The sequence below is a fragment of the Triticum aestivum genome, chromosome 3B (genome assembly GCF_018294505.1).
Source record: "Triticum aestivum cultivar Chinese Spring chromosome 3B, IWGSC CS RefSeq v2.1, whole genome shotgun sequence".
Taxonomy (NCBI): Eukaryota; Viridiplantae; Streptophyta; class Magnoliopsida; order Poales; family Poaceae; genus Triticum; species Triticum aestivum.
Genome location: NC_057801.1, coordinates 23,897,488 through 23,921,212, shown reverse-complemented (window position 1 = coordinate 23,921,212; position 23,725 = coordinate 23,897,488). Strand labels below are relative to the sequence as shown.

The following is a 23,725-nucleotide window of genomic DNA, read 5'->3' as shown; positions in this document are numbered from 1 at the left end:
TTCTTTTCTGATTTATTTTTTTCTTCTATTTATTTCTGAGTAATTTTTTTTGCTGTATTTAGTTTCTTTGTGAATATTTTTGCTTTATATAGTTTTTTTTCTGCATTATTTATTTTCTTTATTTATTTTTGAGTAATTTTTTATATAGTTTTTTCTTTTCTGCTTTTTCAGAGTTCATTTGGTAGTAATTTTCATTTTCACGGTCATTTAGCTCTGATCTAAACAAATCGGTGACTGAAAAACAGCAAATGATGTCAGAACATGTTGGAAATTGATGACGTCGCTTCGAATGCTGCATAATGCCGGCTCAAAAAAAATCCGGAGTTCAAATAAGTTAAAAAAATGAAGTGCCCGTGTAACTGATGAGTTCTTGTCCGAAACCCTGATACTCCGAAAGAGATTGTCCAGTTTGTACACGAAGTTCATCCAGTTTTTGCATCCGAAAGAAATTGTCCGAAACCCTGATACACATAGAGTTCAATGAAGACTAAATGCTTGTGATAGTTTGAGAAATAATATATTTAAATTGTGCATCTGAACGCAGAAAAAAATACATTGATCAGTACCGCCTTTCAGCCAAAACGCGCTACTGCTACAGAGAAGTACATAAAAATACATTGATCATCGATGATCTTTTTGTATAGAATCTAAATTGTCAATAGGAATCTACCAACGATTTAAGAACCGGCGAAGACTCCTATTGCAGCCACAGATCCTACACATAGAGTTCAATGAAGACCAACTGCTTGTGATAGTTTGAGAAGTATCATATTTAAGGTGGTCAAAATCTTGCTAGGGGAGCGAGGTAGGACTAAAAATAGCCCTGCCACAAGCTCTTTAGTACCGGTTCGTGCCACGAACCGGTACTAAAGGTGCTGGTGGCCGGCTGGCACCTTTAGTACTGGTTCGTGGCACGAACCGGTACTAAAGATTCGCAACGAACCGGTACTAAAGCTCTCCTCCCGCCTAGTCATTTGAACCGGCACTAATGGACACATTAGTGCCTGCTCATATGCAAACCAGTACTAATGTTTCTCATATTTGACCCTTTTTCTACTAGTGGCCCGCCGTGGCCTCCTCCGGCCTCCCCTGTTTGCCTACGCGCCCGTCTGGGCCTCGGCTGCTGGAAGACCTCGTCCTCTACCGAGCCTGACTCGGGCACGTCCGCACGCCCACTACCCACGCGGTGATCGTGGCCACGTAGAGCTAGGCCACGACCCCCCTCTCTCTGTTGTACTCTCCTTTATATAAAGGACCATGCCCTATGCCCAATACAATGCGGTGAATATTACATTTCTACTTGGCACCAGAGCGAGTTATTTCCTTCCTTTCCATGGGCATCTCTCATGCTTCCGACACCGGCTCTGACTTCGGGGAACAACCCCATGGCAGCGCACCGCTGCCTGCTACTTTTCCCCCTCCCACCTCCTCTCCTCTACCCACCACCACCAGTTCGCTGCCCATTAGCACTGCTCCCCCAGCCACCGCTCCCCTGAACCTCACCGTGTCGCCGCTGGGAGCGGCCCTCTCTGACGGCGCCTCCTCATCCACTGCGCAGCCGCCCTCGATCCATGCCGTCAACATCGGGGCGCACATCGACTTCAAGCTGGATCCCATCTCCGGCAACTACTCGAAGTGGCGCCGCATCATGCCCTTCATCCTGCGCAAGTCTGGCTTGGAGAGCCACGTCCTCGTCCACTCTGAGCCCCTCCAACAGACGGCTTAGTGGCGCCATGATGATCTTTAGATCCTTCTCATGATCTACAGTACGATTGCCGTAGAGCTCTATGATGTCATTTCTGCCAAAGATACCACTGCATATCATGCCTGGGTGCTCATCGACGCCTTCTCCCGTGATAACCTCACGGGCCACGCCGTTCACATCGGCACCGTGTTCCGTTCCATGGTCCAGGGCGACCACCGGATCGGTCAGTATTGCCGACGCCTCAAGGCGCTCGCCGACGAGCTCGACGACCTTGACAAGCATGTCTCCGACAAGACTCTGACCCTGTAGGTCATCCGCGGTTCCAGGTGATGGCGTCGCTGCTACAGATGCAGGTCTCATTCCCCAACTTTGTTCAGGCCCGCTGCAGGCTGATGCTGGAGGAAATATACCTAGACGTGCGTGCCCGCACCGCGGGGACCACCGCCCTCATCGCCACCACCGGTGGCTCCTCCTCGGGCGCCGGCGGCTTGGGCGCCGCTGGCTTAGGTGATCGCGGGGCACAACAACAGCAATGCCAGGCAGATCGCTCCGTACCCTCCAAAGCGAGGGGTGCAGCCGTGGACGTGGCCGCAGCCGTGGATGCGGTTACGACGGCCGTGGCGGGCCTCCAACCACCTCCTCTCCATCGCAGCAGCCCTGGATGGGGTATTTCGCTCCGTGGGGCACCCCGTTCCCTCCCGCTGGCCACGCTCCCTGGGTGCCACCAAACGCTGCGGGCGTGCTCGGTCCACGACCCGGCGTCCCGCACCAGGCCTACCCCATGGTCTACGGCGAGCCTCCGGCGCACGACACGACTCCACGTTGCAGCGTAGCACCATCCCCACCCCAGCTCGCCGCTCCACCACAACCCTCATGGGACCAGATGGAGCTGCTCCACACCGCCATGAACAACATGTCCCTGCAGCCAGCAGGCACCGAAGAGTGGTACCTTGACACGGGCGCCTCGAGCCACATCACCAACAACGCAGGTAACTTGAGCTCGTCTTGTTTTTCTTCAGAGCACCCATCCATACTGGTAGGCGACGGTTCATATATGCCTGTTCTGGCCACCGGCACCGCATCCCTCCCACCCCGCCCATTCTCACTCAATCATGTTCTTTTCTCCCCTTCCGTCATTAAGAACCATCTCTCTGTTTGAAAATTTACCACTGACAATTCTGTTTCTGTCGAGTTTGACCCGCATAGCTTTATTGTGAAGGATCTGGCGACCAGGCACCCCTCATGAGGTCAAATAGCTCCACCGGCCTTTACCCGTTCTACGACGAGTCACCTACTGCTCTCACCGTCAACGTGGGCGGCCTGTGGCATCGGCGCTTAGGGCATCCTACCCGCGCCTCCTTATCTAGTTTAGCTAAAGATTTCCTTTCATGTACCTCCAGCATTCCTCCCCCCGCCACTTGTGAGGCTTGCCAGCTAGGGCGGCAGCCACGACTACCTTTCCCTACCTCTAGTACATTTACTACTTCTCTATTTCATCCATAGTGACTTGTGGACATCACCGGTTCCTAGTTGTTCCGGCTATGCATATTATTTAAGCATAGTTGATGATTTTAGCCATTACTCATGGAGCTTCCCCCTACGTCACAAATCTGATGCAGCTGACGTTCTCATACGCTTTTATGCCTACTAGATCAGGAGTGGCGCGCGTTGCTGCCCCGTCTATTATTACAATAGAATGGTAGAACTTTCAATATTAAAAAAGCAAATGGTTAAAACCTTTAATTATGATAAAACATATATGTTTTGAACAGATATTCTAGTAGCTTGGAGTTCTTTTTATTGATGGCTAGGTCTCTCTACCTTATTATTTCTGAAGTCTTTTTCTAATGAATGATTTTTCTTCATTGCAATTTATGATTATGGATATCTAGCACTCTGCAAGAAAGCTTTTGGTATTGCAGAAGTTGTGATAAATGCAAGGATTTTCGGTTTCATATAAGATCACAGAAAGAGCCATGATTCTGGATAAAACAACAACATTACTGTAGACCAATATGCCAGAGGAGAATGATTTTCTTGCCACTCTAGCTGAGTATCTAAGCACAAACCTGAAAGCACATATAAAATGAAACTCTAAGGACATCTATAGGAGCAGAAATATGACGCTCGTATAAGGAACATCTCTTGCGCTAGGCCGAGTAGATGATTTGTTAAATGAATGAACAGTAGGATAAAGAATATAAATGCAGTAGAACTAACTTATATTCCCACATAACAGAAAAACAACTAAACAAACACACTTACAAGTATGGGCATATGAATTGACAATGTTAATGAACCTTAACTGAGGCAACACAAGCAAGAGCATTAACAAAATAACAACCCACTCCCAGCCCATGTAAATCTACCATGGGCTATAAGTAATACATTTATATTTTGTGTAAATTAAATATCATCCCTCCAGACCAGAGCTTATAGTGTCTACATCAACATAGTACATGGATGGAAAAGGGGGAAGATACTTCAATATTATTTCAAGTATATTAAAAGAAAACAGATGACCGTCATTATCATAATTTATTAAACTTGCAAGGCTACAAACCTCAAGTGTTATCCCTCTGGTTGTGTGCTAATCAAAGCTTCGAACCATATACCTGATAAGCTGCAAAATAACAAAATTCATGTTATAAAATCTGAAGTCTAAAATATCTGAATCTAGCTATTGTGTGGTTAGCACAGAGTCCAAGATGATTTTTTAAACACTGAAGCAACAATCATCTGTGCATCATTTGTATTTGGAGAAGGCATGAGTAATTATCTTGAAATCACATTCTTAAAAACCTACAACTGTAGTAAGTAATGAAGCAAAATCCAACACACACATTGTTGAGAATTATCATCTAAAAGATTATTATTTTTGCTAGGATATCTAAAACATCATTAAGTCAACAAAGAACTAAACCTAATGGGGACATGCAGCAAAGTCACATTATACCAGGCGAGTTATTGGTATACAAAACATCATCATCATCATCATCATCATCATCACGCACTGCAGCCAGGCTCAAATTTCCACAAAATAAAGAGAGACTGGATAAAAAAAATCGAGTTCATGAAAGATATGTAGCACATAATTGATTACAAAGACCTTCACCGTGGACTGCTGGAACCTTGACATAGTCACCCTGCTGCTGGCCAGCACGACACCACATCCATCTCTTCCTCTCCATGCCACCCCTTTCAGCTACCATGAAAATCTTCTTGCAGCAGCGTGGTGGTGGGGAAGGCTACTGTGGTGCTTGAGACATGCTAGGACTTGGACTCCCTACGGCGCCCCCATGAACAGCCTACCAATCATTTCAACAAATACAAAATCCTAGAAATCAGGGCAGAAAAAAGCAAGATGGAGAAGGAGTTACCACGATGAGATCTTGCCTTCTTGCCTACCCTCGTGGCTGATGAGGCACCCGGCGCCTGCGAGGCTGCGACCCAGGGTGGGCTCCATTGCGGCAACCTTGGCAGGGGCGTCATCATCATCATGGTAGACCCGCTACCAAAAGGACTAAACAGGACCTGGCGCAGCTCGCCGCCGTCATCGCCGCTGGATTTGGTTACACTAGTAGAAAAAGAGGCTTCCGTCCAGCCCCATTAGTCGCGAAACTGTAGGAACCGCGACTAATGAAGTCTTTAGTCGCGGTTCGGCAGACGAACCGCGACCAAAGGCTTGGGCCAGGGCGCTCGGTGGCCAGCTGGTGCACGTGAGGGGCTTTAGCCGCGGTTGGCCAGGCCAACCGCGACTAAAGGTGCCCACAGGCCTTTAGTCGCGGTTGGCCTGGCCAACCGCGACTAAAGCTCCTCCCCTATATATACCCGTTCAGCGCACTCACTTAGCCATTTGGTGCCACTTCTCTTCACAAGGGGGTGTAGGTTTGCTTTTGGTTCCTCTTATGCACACAAGGTGTTTGATGAAATGCCCAACAGCGTGAAACAAACATGATATGAAGTGTTGGAGCTACACTTGAGGTTCCTCCTCGATCGCGGTTAGCAACTTGAACCTTTCATGCATGTGTGTCATTGATAAAATATGCATGTGTGTTGTTCATTGTTTAATTTCTATTGTTTATAGCTAGTTACTTTAACAAATGCATGATGGTTAATTATATATTTTATATTATAATAATGCAGATGAATCGGCAATGGATGTACGGTAACCGACTCTCCCGCGAGTTCACTACGGGTTTGAAAGATTTCCTCGTAGTGGCTAATGCGAACAAGCAGAAGGGTTTTGTTATCTGTCCATGTGTTGACTGTAAGAATCAGAAGGGTTACTCTTCCTCAAGAGAAGTTCACCTGCACCTGCTTCGGCACGGTTTCATGCCAAGCTATAATTGTTGGACCAAGCATGGAGAAAGAGGGGTTATAATGGAAGAAGATGAAGAAGGGGATGATTTCATCGATGAAAGCTATCTTGCTCATTTCGGTGATACTTTCATGGAGGATGCTGAAGGTGAAGGGGAAGGTGAAGGGGCAGGTGAATGGGAAGGTGAAGGGGAAGGTGAAGGTGAAGGTGTAGAAGAGGCACGTGATGAGACCGTTGATGATCTTGGTCGGACCATTGCTGATGCACGGAGACGCTGCGAAACTGAAAAGGAGAGGGATAATTTGGATCGCATGTTAGAGGATCACAGAAAGTCGTTGTACCCTGGATGCGATGATGGTCTGAAAAAGCTGGGTTGCACACTGGATTTGCTGAAATGGAAGGCACAGGCAGGTGTAGCTGACTCGGCATTTGAAAACTTGCTGAAAATGTTGAAGAATATGTTTCCAAAGAATAACGAGTTGCCCGCCAGTACGTACGAAGCAAAGAAGGTTGTCTACCCTCTAGGTTTAGAGGTTCTGAAGATACATGCATGCATCAACGACTGCATCCTCTACCGCGGTGAATACGAGAATTTGAATGAATGCCCGGTATGCACTGCATTGCGTTATAAGATCAGAGGCGATGACCCTGGTGACGATGTTGAGGGCGGGAAACCCAGGAAGAGGGTTCCCGCCAAGGTGATGTGGTATGCTCCTATAATACCACGGTTGAAACGTCTGTTCAGGAACAAAGAGCATGCCAAGTTGTTGCGATGGCACAAAGAGGACCGTAAGTCGGACGGGGAGTTGAGACACACCGCAGATGGAACGCAATGGAGAAAGATCGACAGAGAGTTCAAAGATTTTGTAGCTGACGCAAGGAACATAAGATTTGGTCTAAGTACAGATGGCATGAATCCTTTTGGCGAGCAGAGCTCCAGCCATAGCACCTGGCCCGTGACTCTATGCATCTACAACCTTCCTCCTTGGTTGTGCATGAAGCGGAAGTTCATTATGATGCCAGTGCTCATCCAAAGTCCAAAGCAACCCGGCAACGACATCGATGTGTACCTAAGGCCATTAGTTGATGAACTTTTACAGCTGTGGGGCAGACCTGGTGTCCGTGTGTGGGATGAGCACAAAAAAGAGGAATTTAACCTACGAGCGTTGCTTTTTGTAACCATCAACGATTGGCCTGCTCTTAGTAACCTTTCGGGACTGTCAAATAAGGGATACAATGCATGCACGCACTGCTTACATGAGACTGAAAGTGTACATTTGCCAAATTGTAAGAAGAACGTGTACCTTGGGCATCGTCGATTTCTTCCGAAAATTCATCCAGTAAGAAAGAAAGGCAAGCATTACAACGGCAAGGCAGATCACCGGCCGAAGCCTGCGGAACGCACTGGTGCTGAGGTATTTGATATGGTCAAGGATTTGAAAGTCATCTTTGGAAAGGGTCCTGGCGGACAATCAGTTCCGAAGGGAGCTGACGGGCACGCAGCCATGTGGAAGAAGAAATCTATATTCTGGGAGCTAGAATATTGGAAAGTCCTAGAAGTCCGCTCTACAATCGACGTGATGCACGTTACGAAGAATATTTGCGTGAACCTCCTAAGCTTCTTGGGCGTGTATGGGAAGACAAATGATATAAAGGAAGCACGGCAGGACCAGCACGTTTGAAAGACCCTGATGACCGGCATCCGGAATGGTTTCAAGGTCGTGCCAGCTACGCTCTGACCAAAGAAGAGAAGGTCATCTTTTTTGAATGCCTGAGCAGTATGAAGGTCCCGTCTGGATTCTCGTCCAATATAAAGGGAATAATAAACATGGCGGAGAAAAAGTTCCAAAACCTGAAGTCTCACGACTGCCACGTGATTATGACGCAATTGCTTCCGATTGCTTTGAGGGGGCTCCTGCCGGAAAATGTTCGAGTAGCCATTGTGAAGCTATGTGCATTCCTCAATGCAATCTCTCAGAAGGTAATCAATCCAGAAGATCTACCACGGTTACAGAACGATGTGATCCAATGTCTTGTCAGTTTCGAGTTGGTGTTCCCGCCATCCTTCTTCAATATTATGACGCACCTCTTGGTTCACCTAGTCGAAGAGATTTTCATTCTCGGTCCTGTATTTCTACACAATATGTTCCCCTTCGAGAGGTTCATGGGAGTATTAAAGAAATATGTTCGTAACCGTGCTAGGCCAGAAGGAAGCATCGCCAAGGGCTATGGAAATGAGGAGGTAATTGAGTTTTGTGTTGACTTTGTTCCTGACCTTAAGCCGATTGGTCTTCCTCGATCGCGGCACGAGGGGAGACTAAGTGGAAAAGGCACGATCGGAAGGAAATCAACGACATGTATGGACGACCATTCTCTGACTGAAGCACACCACACTGTACTGACCAATTCCAGCTTGGTGGCTCCGTACTTTGAGAAACACAAGAATATTTTACGCTCGGACAACCCGGGGAAGCCTGAATCCTGGATTAGGAAGGCCCACATGGAGACTTTCGGCAGTTGGTTGAGAAAACATTTAATGAATGACAATGATGTTGTAGATCAGCTGTACATGTTGGCCAAGACACCATCTTCGACTATAACGACTTTCCACGGGTACGAGATAAATGGGAATACATTTTACACGATCGCCCAAGATAAAAAGAGCACCAACCAAAACAGTGGTGTCCGCTTTGATGCAGCAACCGAGAATGGGCAAAAGGTCACATATTATGGTTACATAGAGGAGATATGGGAACTTGACTATGGACCCTCCTTTAAGGTCCCTTTGTTCCGGTGCAAATGGTTCAAGCTAACAGGAGGTGGGGTAAAGGTGGACCAGCAATACGGAATGACAATGGTGGATTTCAACAATCTTGGTTACCTTGACGAACCATTCGTCCTAGCGAAAGATGTCGCTCAGGTTTTCTATGTGAAGGACATGAGTAGCAAACCGAGGAAACGGAAAGATAAGAAAACGATCAGTACATCATGCGATGATCCAAAGCGCCACATTGTTCTTTCAGGGAAAAGAAACATCGTGGGAGTGGAGGACAAGACAGACATGTCAGAAGATTATAATATGTTTGCTGAAATTCCGCCCTTCAAAGTGAACACCGACCCAAGCATTAAGTTAAATGATGAGGATGCTCCATGGATACGGCACAATCGTAAGCAAGCAGGGACACAAGGGAAGAAATGATGTGTAATAATTTATTGTACCAAACTTTGTTGAATGGATCATGTGAATTATATTACCCGTGATGTGTTTGGTGTCCATTTTCGAATGATACATGAAATTTGGAGTGATGTAGTCCATGACGCTCTGCAGAGTCCGGCCGTACCACCATAGCCGACGACCGGCCTCTGGTATATTATTTTGAATTGAATTAGTTTTATTTTTCTTAATTTTTTGATATATTATTTGTATTTTTAGAATTTTGAATTGAATTAGTTTTATTTTTCTGAATTTTTTGATATATTATTTGTATTTTTAGAATTTTGAATTGAATTAGTTTTATTTTTCTGAATTTTTTGATATATTATTTGTATTTTTAACATTTTGAATTGAATTAGTTTTATTTTTCTTAATTTTTTGATATATTATTTGTATTTTTAAAATATTGAATTGAATTAGTTCTATTTTTGTGAATTTTTTGATATATTATTTGTATTTTTAACATATTGAATTGAATTAGTTTTATTTTTCTTAATTTTTTGATATATTATTTGTATTTTTAGAATTTTGAATTGAATTAGTTTTTTTTTTCTGAATTTTTTGATATAATATTTGTGTTTTTAACATATTGAATTGAATTAGTTATTTTTTTCTGAATTTTTTGATATATTATTTGTATTTTTAAGATTTTGAAAAAGAAAAAGTATTTGGAAAATACCTTTAGTCGCGGTTGGCCTGCGCAACCGCGACTAAAGGTCGTTGCGCGCGGGAACGAAAAACCCGCCAAAAAAGCCCTTTAGTCGCGGGTCGCCTCCCCAACCGCGACTAAAGGTTACCCTTTAGTCGCGGGTCGCCTCCCCAACCGCGACTAAAGGGCCCTTTAGTCGCGGGTCGCCTCCCCAACCGCGACTAAAGGGGGGGGGGCTATAAATACAACGGCCCGACCCGTCGCCTCCATTTCTGCTCGTCTTCTCTGCCGCGCCGAAGGCCTGCCGCCCTCGCCCTCGACGCCGCCCGCCGTCGCCCTCGGCCTCAACGCCGCCCGCCGTCGCCCGCGCCCTCGACGCCGCCCGCCGTCGCCCGCCGCCCCCTCTCACCCACGTACGGCGCCCGCCGCCCCCTCTCGCCCTCGTACGCCGCCCGCCGGCCTCCCTCGCCCACCGCGCCGCCTCTCGCCCGCCCTCAACGCCGCCGGCCGGCCTCGCCGCCCTCAACGCCGCCCCCCAATCCATCCTCGGGCCGCCGGCCTCGCCGCCCTCAACTGCTCTACAGAGAGCGATGATCGAGAGAGAGAGAGAGAGAGAGAGAGAATTTTTTTTGTTCTTTTTAATTTTAACTAGGACTGACATAATGGCGGACGATAGAGCTGACCCGATTATGGACAACTATGATCCGGACGGTGAAGCACATATGTTCGGCATCATAAACAGCGATATTCTATATGTGCCGACCGGACAAGAAGAAGATGATATCTCTTCTTATGTGAACCTTGACGGTGAAGATGAAGGGCGCCGTCAGCAAGATGATGCCGAACAAACGTCGATAAATGACGATCTTCAAATGGAAGTAGCAACCACCTCCGGCGCCGAGGTATATATATATACATTGAGCCTCTGGTGATACAAACTAACTGATTTGAATAAATATGTGTGGACTAACGCGCGCGACTCTCTTTCTTATTTTAGCCCTCGGCCGGATCGTCGAAACAATCGAGTACGTCGTCAAAGCGTGGCGCAACCAAGACGATGAAACAAGGAGAAACATGCACCATCGAGGTTGTCGACAGTGCAACCGGCAGGCCGCTGGAGCCCCGCAAGAACGCCACCAAGTTTGTCAACCAATGCGGAGCCATTGTTAGAGACAACGTCTCGATCACCGTCCAGGAGTGGAATAAGCCAAAGAAGGCACGAATTGCTGGTTTCACTTTCGTCGATAAGAGAACAAAAAAAGATTGCTTCAAAAAGCTTATGGAACATTTCGTTCTACCTCCGGAATACAACAAATTCGATGAGGAGGGTAACAAGATTGAGGAAAACAAGGAGAGGAGGAGGCTAGTCAAACAGTTCGCTCTTCATAAGATGGCCGACGCATTCCGGAAATTCAAGCAAAATCTAGCCCATGACTTTGTCAAGCAGAACAAGACTCCGGATTTCAAAGGACAATATGAGAAACTGAAACATGATTGGCCAGAATTTGTGAAGCAAAAGAAATCGGAGCAGTTCATTCAAATATCGAAAAAAAATAAGGAACATGCGGCTAAGAAGGAGTACAATCATATTATGGGGCCAGGAGGGTATCGCCTTTGGGAGCCTAGGTGGGAGAAGATGGAGAACGAGCTGAGGGCGCGAGGAATCCGTCCAGGTACGGAGGGATGGGACCCAAGGGCCAAAAGCTGGTGGTACGGGCATGGGGGAACGCTGAACCCGGAGACAGGGGACTGTGTTTACCGGGGCAAAATAATTAAACCCACCCAAGCCCTTATTGACGCAATGAGGGATGCTCAAGAGGGGAAGATCAAGTTCAACAGAGAGAACGACGCGCTGACAAAAGCCCTCGGGAATCCTGAACACGGAGGACGTGTACGAGGCATGGGGCACATTCCGTGGAAAATAGGGTTCCCCCAGAACGATGACCCGTACGGTTACAGAAGCCGGAAGAGAAAGATGGATCGGGAAGCAGATGTTGTGGCGTGGTTGGCATCGGAAATGGATGTGATGAAGAAAACTGTGAGTGTACTAGTAGCTGAACGAGATGCAGCTCGGGCGCAGCATGAAGATCATCCAGCGGATCTCAGAAGCCAGCAGCGGAGAAGCAGTGTGGCTTCCACGGAGGCCCCACCGGCTGGTGCAGATGCACCGACGATCGAAATTACTGCACCGGAGCCTCTGGTGGTCGAAATTACTGCACCGGAGCCTCTGGTGGTTGAAATTACTGCACCGGAGCCTCCTCGCTACCCCGTGGACGATATAAAGGAGATGAAAGAATGTCATCTGTATTATCCTATCGGGAACATGTCCGTGAAGGTAGCCATCGGCAGTGCTTTACCATGTTTACCTGGAGCACTCCACCACAACACCCCCATTCAAGATGGCTATGCTCGTGTCACGGTGGAGGACATAGTCCAAGGGTTTGAGGACCTGGAGATTGACATTGCTACACCTGAAGGGGAGAAAAGACTTGGAGATGTCAAGCGCCATTTCATTCTATGGCAAAAGAAGTTTATCAAGTTTCCATGCGAGGCGCCAAGGACAACAAGTCCACCCCCCTACGGTGGTGGCGGTTCACCTACACCTCCGTCACGTCAGTCGACGCCCCCCAGTCCACAACGTCCGGCGGGTGATCAGACGCCGCCCCCCAGTCCTCGTCCGGCGGGTGATCAGACGCCGCCCCCCAATCCACCTCCGGCAAAGAAGCAGAAGCAGTCCTGGATTATTAACCCAGACCCTTATGTACCTAAGACCACAAAGGTACCAGAGCCATCATTGAAGCCTCTCCCCACAAGGCCTTGGGAACGTAGTGCCGAGGAAACTGCCGCGGCCGCGGCTGCTGATCATGAGAAATGGAAGGCGGACTGCAAGATGAAAAGAGAGCCCGAGCCCAAGCCAGTATTTTCTGATGAGCAAAAGAAGTGGGCTAAGTCATTTTTGAGCACACCGTCCCAAGCCGCGAAGAATCTGCCTGACGACTATGCACGTGAACTTCGTAGGCAGGCACTCATGTTGAAGGAGAAGAAAGAGCGGGCGGAGAACCAGGAGAACAAAGCCTTGGAGGAGGCCGAGAAAACGGAATTAGAAAGTAAAAAAAGCGGGAAACGAGTTGCCCAGCTCGGGGAACAAAGTAAACAATCGATTGCCCCGCTTATAGTGAAAGCCGCCGGTCCGGATGACCCCGATATCATAGCAGCTGCGGCAGCACATGGATTGACTGTAACGAGTGCCAGAGAACAAGCGGCCAACTTAGGTATTACTCTTCGTGAACTATTAGGCCTAGATGAGGCGCCAGTGAAGGAGGTAGTAATTACATATGTGAAGAATGGGCCTCTCGTCGAGCCTGCGCAGGAACAGGATCTACCTCCACAAATGAAAGGTCTGCTGAAATGGTACAAGGGTTACATAAAAAATAAAAACGCCAAAGAATATATTTATGCGGAAGTTAGATTTGAGCATCACTTCAAACATTACTATGTACAAATTCATCTGAGTGAATTGTTCCAGCTTTTCAATCTGCGCGAGCTCGACAAATCTATCATCAGTTGCTACGTTCTGTAAGTGATTTATTTCTACCCCATCTCGTTCATATTGCCTGCACTATATATATGTCCTAACTATATTGTTGTGTCCGGTATTATACATGCAGAATGAAGATTAAGGAATGCAGAGTAAGGAACATCCATAATGTTGGGTTCATTGACCCACACATCGTTAATGGATATGTGTTGGAGCATCACCCCGCCGACATGGAGGAAGACCTGTGGCAGTTTCTTACAAAGCAGGAACTCAAAAGTGATATTCTATTTCCTTACCATTTTGGGTGAGTGTTTCTGTCTTGAGCACATTCTCTTTTGTTTACTCCATGCATGGTATGTGGCCGGCTAATCGATGAGTTATGCATGACGTACTGTGCATGTATCGTGTCCGCAGGTTCCACTGGATTCTGCTAGTAATTAAAGTTGACACCTCAGAATGTCTCGTCCACGACTCTCTGAATAAGGATCCAAAGCTTTGGGTCGACATGAGAAGAATGCTGCAGAAGTAATTATTTTCATTCATTTGCGCTCTATATCGATCGGCCTATTTCGTTCATTTCCTAATATCAAGTAACTAATAACTCTCTTGTTCATTTAATTTTCTTTGCCTCGTAGGGTTTGGAGACGGTTCGTAGATACAAAGGTCGGTGAATTCAAAAAAGAGCTAGAATTCAAAAGGGCAAAGGCTAAGAATGGTGAGGATATTCAGCCAGCGGGGACCAATCTATGTGCATACTATGTCTGTGAGATGATCCGGAGATACACCTCTGAGCGGGTTCCGAGTGATACCAATGCTCAGAGGAATAACCTCCGGATGATGCTTAGTCCAGAAGCTCGCTTCCGACCACTTCTAGAGGAACAATCTTGATGGTTCAGGAGGGAAGTCCTCCATCCTAAAGGAGAACACCATTACGAGGACGTAGAACTTTATATGCATTAAATTATGTATGGAAACTTGTTCAAAATTGTATATGGTCATCCGATGATATTGAATATATATTGTATATTCCTCTTGAATTCTTTTTGGTTCTAATTTCAAATTTGTTTGAAATTGTACATTCATATGCATGTATGTAGTACCGTAGAATATGTGAAACTCCTTCAAAATTAAAATAAAGCACAAAAGAAATAAAACAATACATATTAAACAGAAAACAGGTTTAGGGGGGGGGGTTAAAACCCTAAACCTGCGGCGGCCTTTAGTCGCGGTTGGCCAGAAGAACCGCGACTAAAGGTCCTCCGCCCCGACGGCCACCTGGCGCCCACGTGGACGGGCCTTTAGTCGCGGTTCTTAAGCAACCGCGACTAAAGGGTGGGGCCTTTAGTCGCGCCCGTTCGGTCGCGGTTGCGCAACCGCGACTAATGGCAGTTGCGAACCGCGACCAAAGGCCCTTTTTCCACCAGTGTTAGGGTTCGCGAGCACACCAATCGCTCATGGAATACTCTCTCGCTTGGGTCGGCGGCTATGCTAGGTGGGCTATTGGGCCTAATTAACCACGTTGCTCCAAAAAAGTTACGAGCGTAGCTGCCCTCACGAAGCTGCCGGGACGGAAGCGTTAAGAAAAATTCATTGTGCATCCAACGGCTAGAGATGGCCATAACAAAAATCGGACGGCTCCAAAAGCTGATAGCGTGAGGGAGCTCCTAGGGTGCCCAGTTATAATGTTTTAAAATGTGCTCACGCAGTCTCATCTTTGCATTCAATGTATTCAGTGTGAGAACGGGGGTGAATTCCTCAACGTTCATCTACGCTCCTTCCTCTCTGAGAATGGCATCTCTCTCTGTCTCTCCTGCACACTTTGTATTAATTTGGCTACTTTCATTCAATGATGGGGAAACAGGAAACAAATTCAGAGAGATGATTGAAGAGGAATTACGTGTGGCGCTCCTGTTTCCTCCTCACGATCGGCGCGTGGATCCCCGCGGTTCTGCCGCACCCACCGGCCATGGTGCGGCCAGGCGCCTCGCCTCGATTGGCAGCGTCACGCCGCCGTCCTCGCAGCTGGTTCCTATCCTCGGGCTGGCCCTTGCCTTTGTCACGTGCGGTCTTGGGGTGACGCTACTAGCAGCCCGCAAGCGAGAGCGTGGTGAGCTGGCCCAGTACGGCGTCTGCCTGGATTTTCTGATTTGAAAATTTTGATTTACAAAAATCTGTATATTTCATTTTTTTAATAAAATGTGTTTGTTGGTTTAATTTTTTAATAGTTTTTAAAAATACACATAAATTAAAAAACCATGATATTTAGATTGGCTATAGCGGGCATGTACAAATTTGAATGGGGCGGCGCACGAATGAGGGGAAATGGAGCAGGAGAGAAGAGACACGGCTCACCTTGTGGAGGCGATAGTGAGCTGAGTGAAGGTCGGGGAAGCGGAACGACGACGAGAGCGAGGTGGAGGTGGAGGTGGCTGGAGCTCGAGATGCAGGAACGAAGGCGAGGTAGAGGAGCTGACCTATGCGTTGTTCCCTCCGGGGTGGACGAAGCCAACGCCGGGGAAGAAAAGGGACATGTCCGCATTTCCTGGGGTTGCCGATGACACGTTGTCCTCACCAGTGTTGCTTGTCCCGATGTGGTCATCATCACCGCGCTAGCTGCGGAGACGCAGACGCATAGCAAACGTTCGATGAAATGTACAAGTCTAATGTAAGTTTTATAATCCTGAGCCACCAATCGAGGTCTTCAAACTATTCTCGCGAAGTAACAACTTGAGATCGCCCAAGTCACTCCCGCGGGGAGCTGGGCGAAACCCTAGCTGTCGTCGCCCACACCTCCTCCTCGCCTCCACTCCCCTGGCCGCCGCTGGAGGGCACAATTGGGCGAAGCCCAGCTGACATCAGCGGGGCCCCTTCTCCCTCCCCCACTGGTGGCTACGGCGCAGGATGTGGTGAGCGAGTGGGAAGTGCGGCGCTTCCGCAGGGCATTGCGGCCGCGACTCGAATGGCCGGACGTTGGGTGTGCGGTGGTGGCTATGTGGCGGGACGGGCTGGCGCGCCGTGATGGCGGGGCGGCTGGTGCCGGCTTCATCAGACTGGCGCCTAGAGCCGTGAGCCATGGGCAGCGCAGGCCAGTGTTTTCCGTCGTGGCGGCGTTGTCGTCGGTGTGGTGGATGCAGTAGTGTGGTGGCGGTCTTTGTGCTCTTATTGCATCACGACAAAGATCTGCATGATCGATCCTCCTCGATCTGGCTGTCTATGTGTTACTTTCAGAGATCTTGCCCATGGATTTCTAGATCGGTTCGAATCTGGTCGTGTGCGTCCATATCAGGCTACTGAGCTTCATGAGGGCGCGCCGCGAAACTCTGTTGTTTGTTGACACCATGGGACATGTTGGTATCTCGATTTTCATGGCATGGACAACGTCAGAGAAAGTCATGATGGCTGAGATCGAAGGATCAGTAAGGCGGAGTGGGCCTTGGAGGTGATGGAGTCAGCTAGGTGTTTGCTAACTTTCAGAAGCAGCAGTGACAAGTGGGGGCAGCAGCACTGGAGGATTTTAATTTTAGTGGTGCTCCTCGGGTGCCGAGCCCTGACTTTCAGGGCGAATCTCACGTCTGACCTTCATTGATTGTGCCTGAAATTAACTTGCTGGAGGTATTGTTTTGAGAGCTAGGTCTTCTCCAGGGTGAAAACCTAAGATCTTGAATCGGGCGATGACGACGCTCGTGCACTGTTTGTTCTTGAAGGGGTCACTTTCGGAGACTTTTTATGTTTTCTAGGTGTTGTCTTTGGTGGTGGTTTGAGTGCTGCTACTGAGAGGAGTTCATCACTGTGGCGATGGCTTTCTTTTTTCCTTTCTTTTTTTCTTTTCTTTTCGGGTTGTGTGCATCCTGAATGTTTTTGTGCTATCTTGTTGGTGCAGAGACTGAGTGTAATCAGTATCTTCATGATATTAATATATTTTTCTTTTCGAAGAAAAAAAAATGTAAGTTTCATGGAGTAGGGTTTGATTAAAAACCACACTTTCAGGGAAGCAAATATACTTATTTAATGGATACCCGACGGTTTACTCCTTTAAATTATAGGGGATCGATTAAAGATGCTTCGAAGTACTTATGTTGTTTGAAGTTCTAAAATCTAGAGTTTCAACGGAAATGTGAAAAAGAAAGAAAGAATCTGGTCAAATTTGAAACACTAACCAGCCCTGCTCCAGCGTCGTCGCGGTCGGACAAGCACTCAGCGTTGTCGCGGTCCCATCATAGTCTACCCACAAGACTGTCCTGGTAGTCTGGTATGGATGAGACTTGATTGAAGAGGTAATAGCACCAGGAGTCTCACAACTTGTCCTGGATGTGACGATTTGGTCCCAAACTTGCAAAAGCCAACTATTGAGTCCCACAACTTGCACCCAATGTGCAAATCTTGTCCTGGCCAATCGTAGCACGACAAGTGGTGCCTAGTCAGCACAGCCGGTTAGCCCAGCACACTTTGCATTTAGCCCCCTGTACTTAGCAATTATTAACCCGCACTACATCACCTTAGTTTCGCTGCGTGGGTATATTTGTGGGATATTCTACTCAGCCCACTCCACTCCACTCATTCATCTTTCTCTGCTCTCGACCATCCCCTGCTCTCCAGGTCGTCGCCGCCGTCCATCCAGCTCGCCGCCATGGTATCTTGGAGTGAAGGATCCAGCTCTTCGTCCGACGGGTACTCTGTCACAAGTGAGGTTAGCTCTAGTACATACATACTCACTAGCATTTAGGGATAGCAATGGGGAATTTTTGCTGACAACAATATTTTCTAGGCTCCTGCCGTTGCCACCATTTTCTGCTCTGAATGGACAGGCCTTGCTCCAGATCTTGCAGTTAGATGTGAACATCAGTGTGTCTGTGAGAAGTTAGTTTCCTTTGAATCAGTTGACAGTGGAAGAAGGTATCTTGCTTGTGCACAAAAGGTTAGTAGATCTACAATTAAGGCCAGCAAATTTGTAATGTGCCATCTTACAGTCATGTGCATAATCTTATAGTGTGGCATTTAACTGTGGATTAGTGCATCAATATAGCTTATTGAGGAAAATCATTTCACTGAAGAAAACAGTATTTAGTCAACTGAAATTTTCAGTTGCAGTATGCTAAGGATTGAGATAGTGCTGTAGTAATAGATCAATAGTGGTACAAGCTTTGCCATTTATCTAAAAATGTTTTCTTTCTTATTTTGTAGGAAATACATAAATGCAACTTTGTGGAGTGGATTGACCCTGAATGGCCTGCCACTCTGAAGATGAGTTTAGCCAGGGTTTGGGGCATGTATCAAGATGAGAACAAGCTAAGGCTCAGGGAAAATGTACTTAATGCCGAAGAGAATTTTAGGGTTGTGAAAGAGAAGGAACAGATGGAAAAGGATCTGAAGTTTTTTAAACTAGATTTTGCTAAGATGGTGGCTCACAAGGAGCATGCAATTACTGAATTGGGCAATGCAAGACTTGCTCTTTCTGACCTGAAGCAAGAGCTTGAGAAGAAGAAGCTGTCTGATAAATCTAGCACTATCATTCATCAGGTTGTGAGGGCTAAGGCAGAGAAAGAGAGGGATGAGATGAAGCAACAGATGGACAACATGAAGGAACAGATGGACAACATGAAGGAAGAGTTGGACAAAGTTGTGTCACAGAGGGATGACCTGAAGAAGGAGAAGAAGAAACTTGAGTACATGATTGGTGATTTATTCAGGCACAAGGAGGAGAACAAGAGCAAGATAAAGAGGTGATTGGTGAGTACAAGTTTTCCATGCCTCCCCCCTCATCATTCTATCGCCGACTCCTCCGCAGCCTCTGCCTCTGCTACCTGTGTCGGCAAACGCTTCAACATCTTTGCAAGAAACGCTTACACGACCTTTGCCACATCGGGATACAACTCTGTCCATCTGGTCAACATTTTGGTTTCCTCTAAAGCGGCCATGAGCTCAAACCTCCTCTCTTCGAGTTTGGTTTTCTTTTTTTCAATCTTCGTCTTTTTATTTTTAAGGTTGATCTTTTTCTCGGTCGCCGCCATGAAGGTGTCAAAGCTCTCAGCCTTCTTTTCCTACTTGATTCCATGGCGATCGACACATTCCTCCTCCTTATTCTCCAAGAAACCCTCGAGCTTCTGTGTCATCTTGTCCATCACCCCTTCTCGCAAACCTTCCCCGGCTTTGCATCAGGTCTGCGGGAATTTGAAAGCCGAACGCATCTATGAATGTTTGTGCGATCACATTGGATGGCAAAAAAAATCTGAACACGTCGGCCCGGACGGTTGGACGCATTTTAAGGCACGAGATGCCCTAGGTATGCAGTGCTCGAAGGGGACAACGAGCTAAGATCACCTTAAGCTGAGTTACACACTTACAAACTTACAGTGCTTAATGGTTACAAATAAGTAGATTACCCACATACACCATGCATATAAGCACGTAGTTTATCACATTATTATTCAGCCACTTCTGCCTCTTAGACGGTCGGGCAAATAGTAAACAACGCTGACACATTAAGGGATTCATACATATCCCAGTTACAGACTTCAAACTGAGACTTGAAAGCAAATAACTCGATTCACCGTGAACAGTGAACTCATGATCACCAGCCGGAGCTGAACGATCGACCGACATCATGCATGCATATGTTTGATTTAGACGTCCAGGTCCGACCATCTGATGTCCACCTGGCCGACGCTGGTGTCAAGATGGAAGTTCTTCCAGATATGGGACGAGGCGCCCACCTCGTTGTCGCAGCCGGCGCACTCATCAACTACCTTGGCGTCTATGCCGATATTGGAAGTGTCGAGGATGCGGATTCCCCTGCCGCACCGGGCCCCGCCCGCGTACCACTCCGAGGACAGCGACACCACGAACTCATCGTCGCTGTGGTACTGGCCGTCGCAAGACGCCGGCCCGCCGCCCCCCTCTCCTTCCTGGAAGCCGTTTACCGTCATCACCGCTGGGACGTTCTGTCGAAGCTCGAACTTACCTTCCGCAGGGTGCCTGGAAAAGGCGCACGACACCTGCAGAAAAACTAGGATGCCGAAAATCACCGCGGCATTGGTCATGCTCGCCATGGCAGCTGAGGCCGTGCTTGCGTTTATAAGCTACTAAGCCTGGTCTCTGCTCTTTGCTTTCTCAAGGCTGTTGGTTGGAACTAGTTTATATACGCTCCTGCTGCAGCCTGCAGACAAAGCGAGGGGCAACAACACGAGGTGCATGCCGTCCTCGTGTGTCTCGTCTAAGAAATAAGAATCCCCTCAAAGGCCTGCAGACAAAGCAGCGCCTCACTCCTGATGTCACCAATTATTTTCTTACGAAGGCTGTTACGTACAAATAGATCGATGAGTAACATCACAAAGTCCAAGTGTAAGGGTTCCGAGCGGAAACCGCCACCTGCCACACTGGAGTTAATTGTACTAAATCAATTCAACTTCAAACTTTTTCTATAATTAACACAGACCATTAGAAGCCCCATGATCAAATTTGAGAACTTTTTTAGTTGGTTTATTATTTTCTAAGCATTAACTGATTTACCGCCCACTAAAAAGGTAAGAACGAAATTTCATTGAACATATCACTCAAACGACCTCCGAAATTGATGAACATTAGCATGGTGTCTTCATAAGATGCATGTAGAGTGTGGTAAAAATTTAAAAGCATTATGGCAAAATTTGATGCACTTCATGTAGAAATCAAACACTCTCAGACGAAGTGTAAGGGTTTCAAACGGAAACCCCACATGCCACATTGATTGTGGAAAAACAAATTCAAGGTCAACAAACAAAGTAGTGTTCGATTCACATGCAAACTTGACACGTTCCCTCTACAAACCTAATTTCTTCCTCAGAGATGGTCCCGTTTGTAAGCAGTCTGCATGAAAACTTTCATGAAACATTATCAGTTTTTTTACCATAGCCTCTAGGGGTCATGTCATGACACCATGCGAAGTTTCATGATTTTTGGGCGTTGATTGAACTTTTGAGAATTAGAACACTTACCACAGGTCCACAACACATAACACAAGAAATTACTTACTTTATGACTCTCCCACTATTACCATTTTGTATATAACACAAGAAATTATTTACTCTGCGACTTTACAACGATTGCCATGTAGTGCATCTAACCCAAGAAATTACTTACTATGTTAAGATGTTGGCTTAGTATTGCGTTCCAGGTATGAAGATCTGCCGCCAGAAGGACTGGTGTATATCTGAGATACCAAAGTATCATGGTTGATGTCCATAGAGAGTAAAGAAGGGTTGTCGTCTTGCTCGCCATTGGGTACGACCTATTGTACCAGAATGGAGCCAGTGGCGACCATTGGCTCCATTTACACGGGCATGCACCGATAAAGAAATGAAGATAAGTCTCAAAACAATGGTTAACTCGCTCTGTCTAACCATTTGTCCGGGGATGCCTAAATATGCTCATTCTCAGTTTAGTGCGAGATAACTTGAACAGAGAGCCTCAAACCCAGGTATCAAATACATGATCTGTATTTGACAATAGTGCAGATGACATTGCCCGCAGTTTGAAAACGTCCACAAAGTATGTTTGAGCAACTTGCAATGATGTACATAGATGCGTGAGGGGTATGAAATGGTAGTACTTTTTCAATTTGTCGAAAACAACCAGTACACAAGAGAAGCAAGCCGAACGATGTAGCCCTTCAACGAAGTCCGGAGTGACCATTTCCCATGCTTGCTTAGGCAGCGGCTATGGCTGCAGTAATCCTTGATCTTTGTTATGCTCATGGACCCAGCAGCAGATTCACATAATTAATAGTCATTGTGTGGAACTAGTGTATTAGTGGTGTGCCTTTTATCTAACACGCCACTAATAATAATATACACCAGGCCTGCTGCTAGGTCCCATTTACTAGTGGTGTGATACCCTAAGAAAAACTAGTGATGGAGTCTTAGCCAGCACCTTACTAGTAGAAGGATATCAATAGCGTGGCAGCAGATTATACATCACTGCTATTTTGACCAGATATTAGAGTTGGATTTTCGGGTGTATTACTACTTTAGTGGGACGCCACTAATAACTTCTATGCACGATAGACCGAGGGATTAGTTAATCTAGTAAATCAGTGAGAGACTCGGACTCAATCGGCGGCCAAACCGGATCTGGTCGCATCATCTCCCAACAGTCAACTAGATAGAGAATTGGCCTATGGCAATACAAAACATGGAGCGTGTGTTCACCTGACCCATGTTTTTTTGTCACACATCACTTCCTCTCTAGCTATTACAGCGAGTAGCTAATGGAACGAGGGGACAGGAAGAATTACAGAGGCAAGGCAAACGACTATACCCTCTATCCTCCCCGTCCATTCTGGCATCAAAGTTAATGCAAGAAAATCTCTCCTTTTTTCCACAAATAAAAGAACTTTGTTATCTTTCCATTGAGCAATTAATGGAATGAGGATGTCTAGCTGAAAAAACAAGAACATTTGATCTTGAAACTTGGCAGAAAAGTTTCAAGTACTATCATGTGCTGTCACACAAGTACTATCATGTGCAGAAAAGTTTTGGATTTTTTTACACAACATTAATTTTATAAAATGATACAATTCTTTCAGAATTTGAATTTTGACAATTTCATCTTTCATAAAAAGAAATTTAGACAATGAGTGGTACTTGTGTATAGTTCATCTGCCAAGTTTGTACTGAGGAGTTGTTTCAGCTATCTGCTTTTCAGTGCGTGTGACATTTGTGGATAGCACGAATCTTGACACAAACTGAATGATCTAGAAAGAGAGTAGACTGGTACGGGAGTACAAAACAACGTCTCAGCTGGGGAGCCATTTCAGCTTTCTGCTCTTCCGGGCCTGTTATGCGTGTTTTAAGGAAAAGGGTTTCCCCGCTTTATATTATAAAGCAACGAGCCAAGCATCCGACACAACAGTACAAAGTACAATCAAGTCTTAAAGTTACGCTGGGGGCACAACCGGACATGCCCCGAAAAAAGGTAAAAAAGCTAATCCGGCTCGGCAGGTGGTGGCGGTAGTGGCGGTGGTGGAGCTAAAGCCGACGCCGAGGAACGAAGGCCCGCAATGCTTTTGTCGATGACGTCTCGATCGCGCCGCTTGCTAAGAAGTCTCCAAAGCTGTAAGAAGCCACACATTTTATAGATTACATCAGTCACACGGCACGGAATCACGCGTTCAATGACTAGTTTATTGCGGCCACACCAGAGGGTCCATGCCAGGGTACCCAGAGCCATCCAAGTGGTAGCGCGACTAAGGCCGGGGAGCCTAAGGACCTCCCCAGACAAGTCCGGGAGGTTGTCGTGGCACCAATTGCCGCCAACCACCTCTC

The 23,725-nt window shown here is 46.8% G+C and overlaps 1 protein-coding gene across 1 annotated transcript; it reads right to left on the bottom strand.

Moving 5' to 3' along the window:
* Window positions 1-20,047: 20,047 nt before the first annotated feature.
* LOC123067196 (putative ripening-related protein 6) lies at window positions 20,048-20,473 on the bottom strand. The gene has a single exon (XM_044490100.1). It carries the CDS (start codon window positions 20,471-20,473, stop codon window positions 20,048-20,050), a length of 426 nt encoding a protein of 141 aa, XP_044346035.1.
* Between the last annotated feature and the right edge of the window lie 3,252 nt (window positions 20,474-23,725).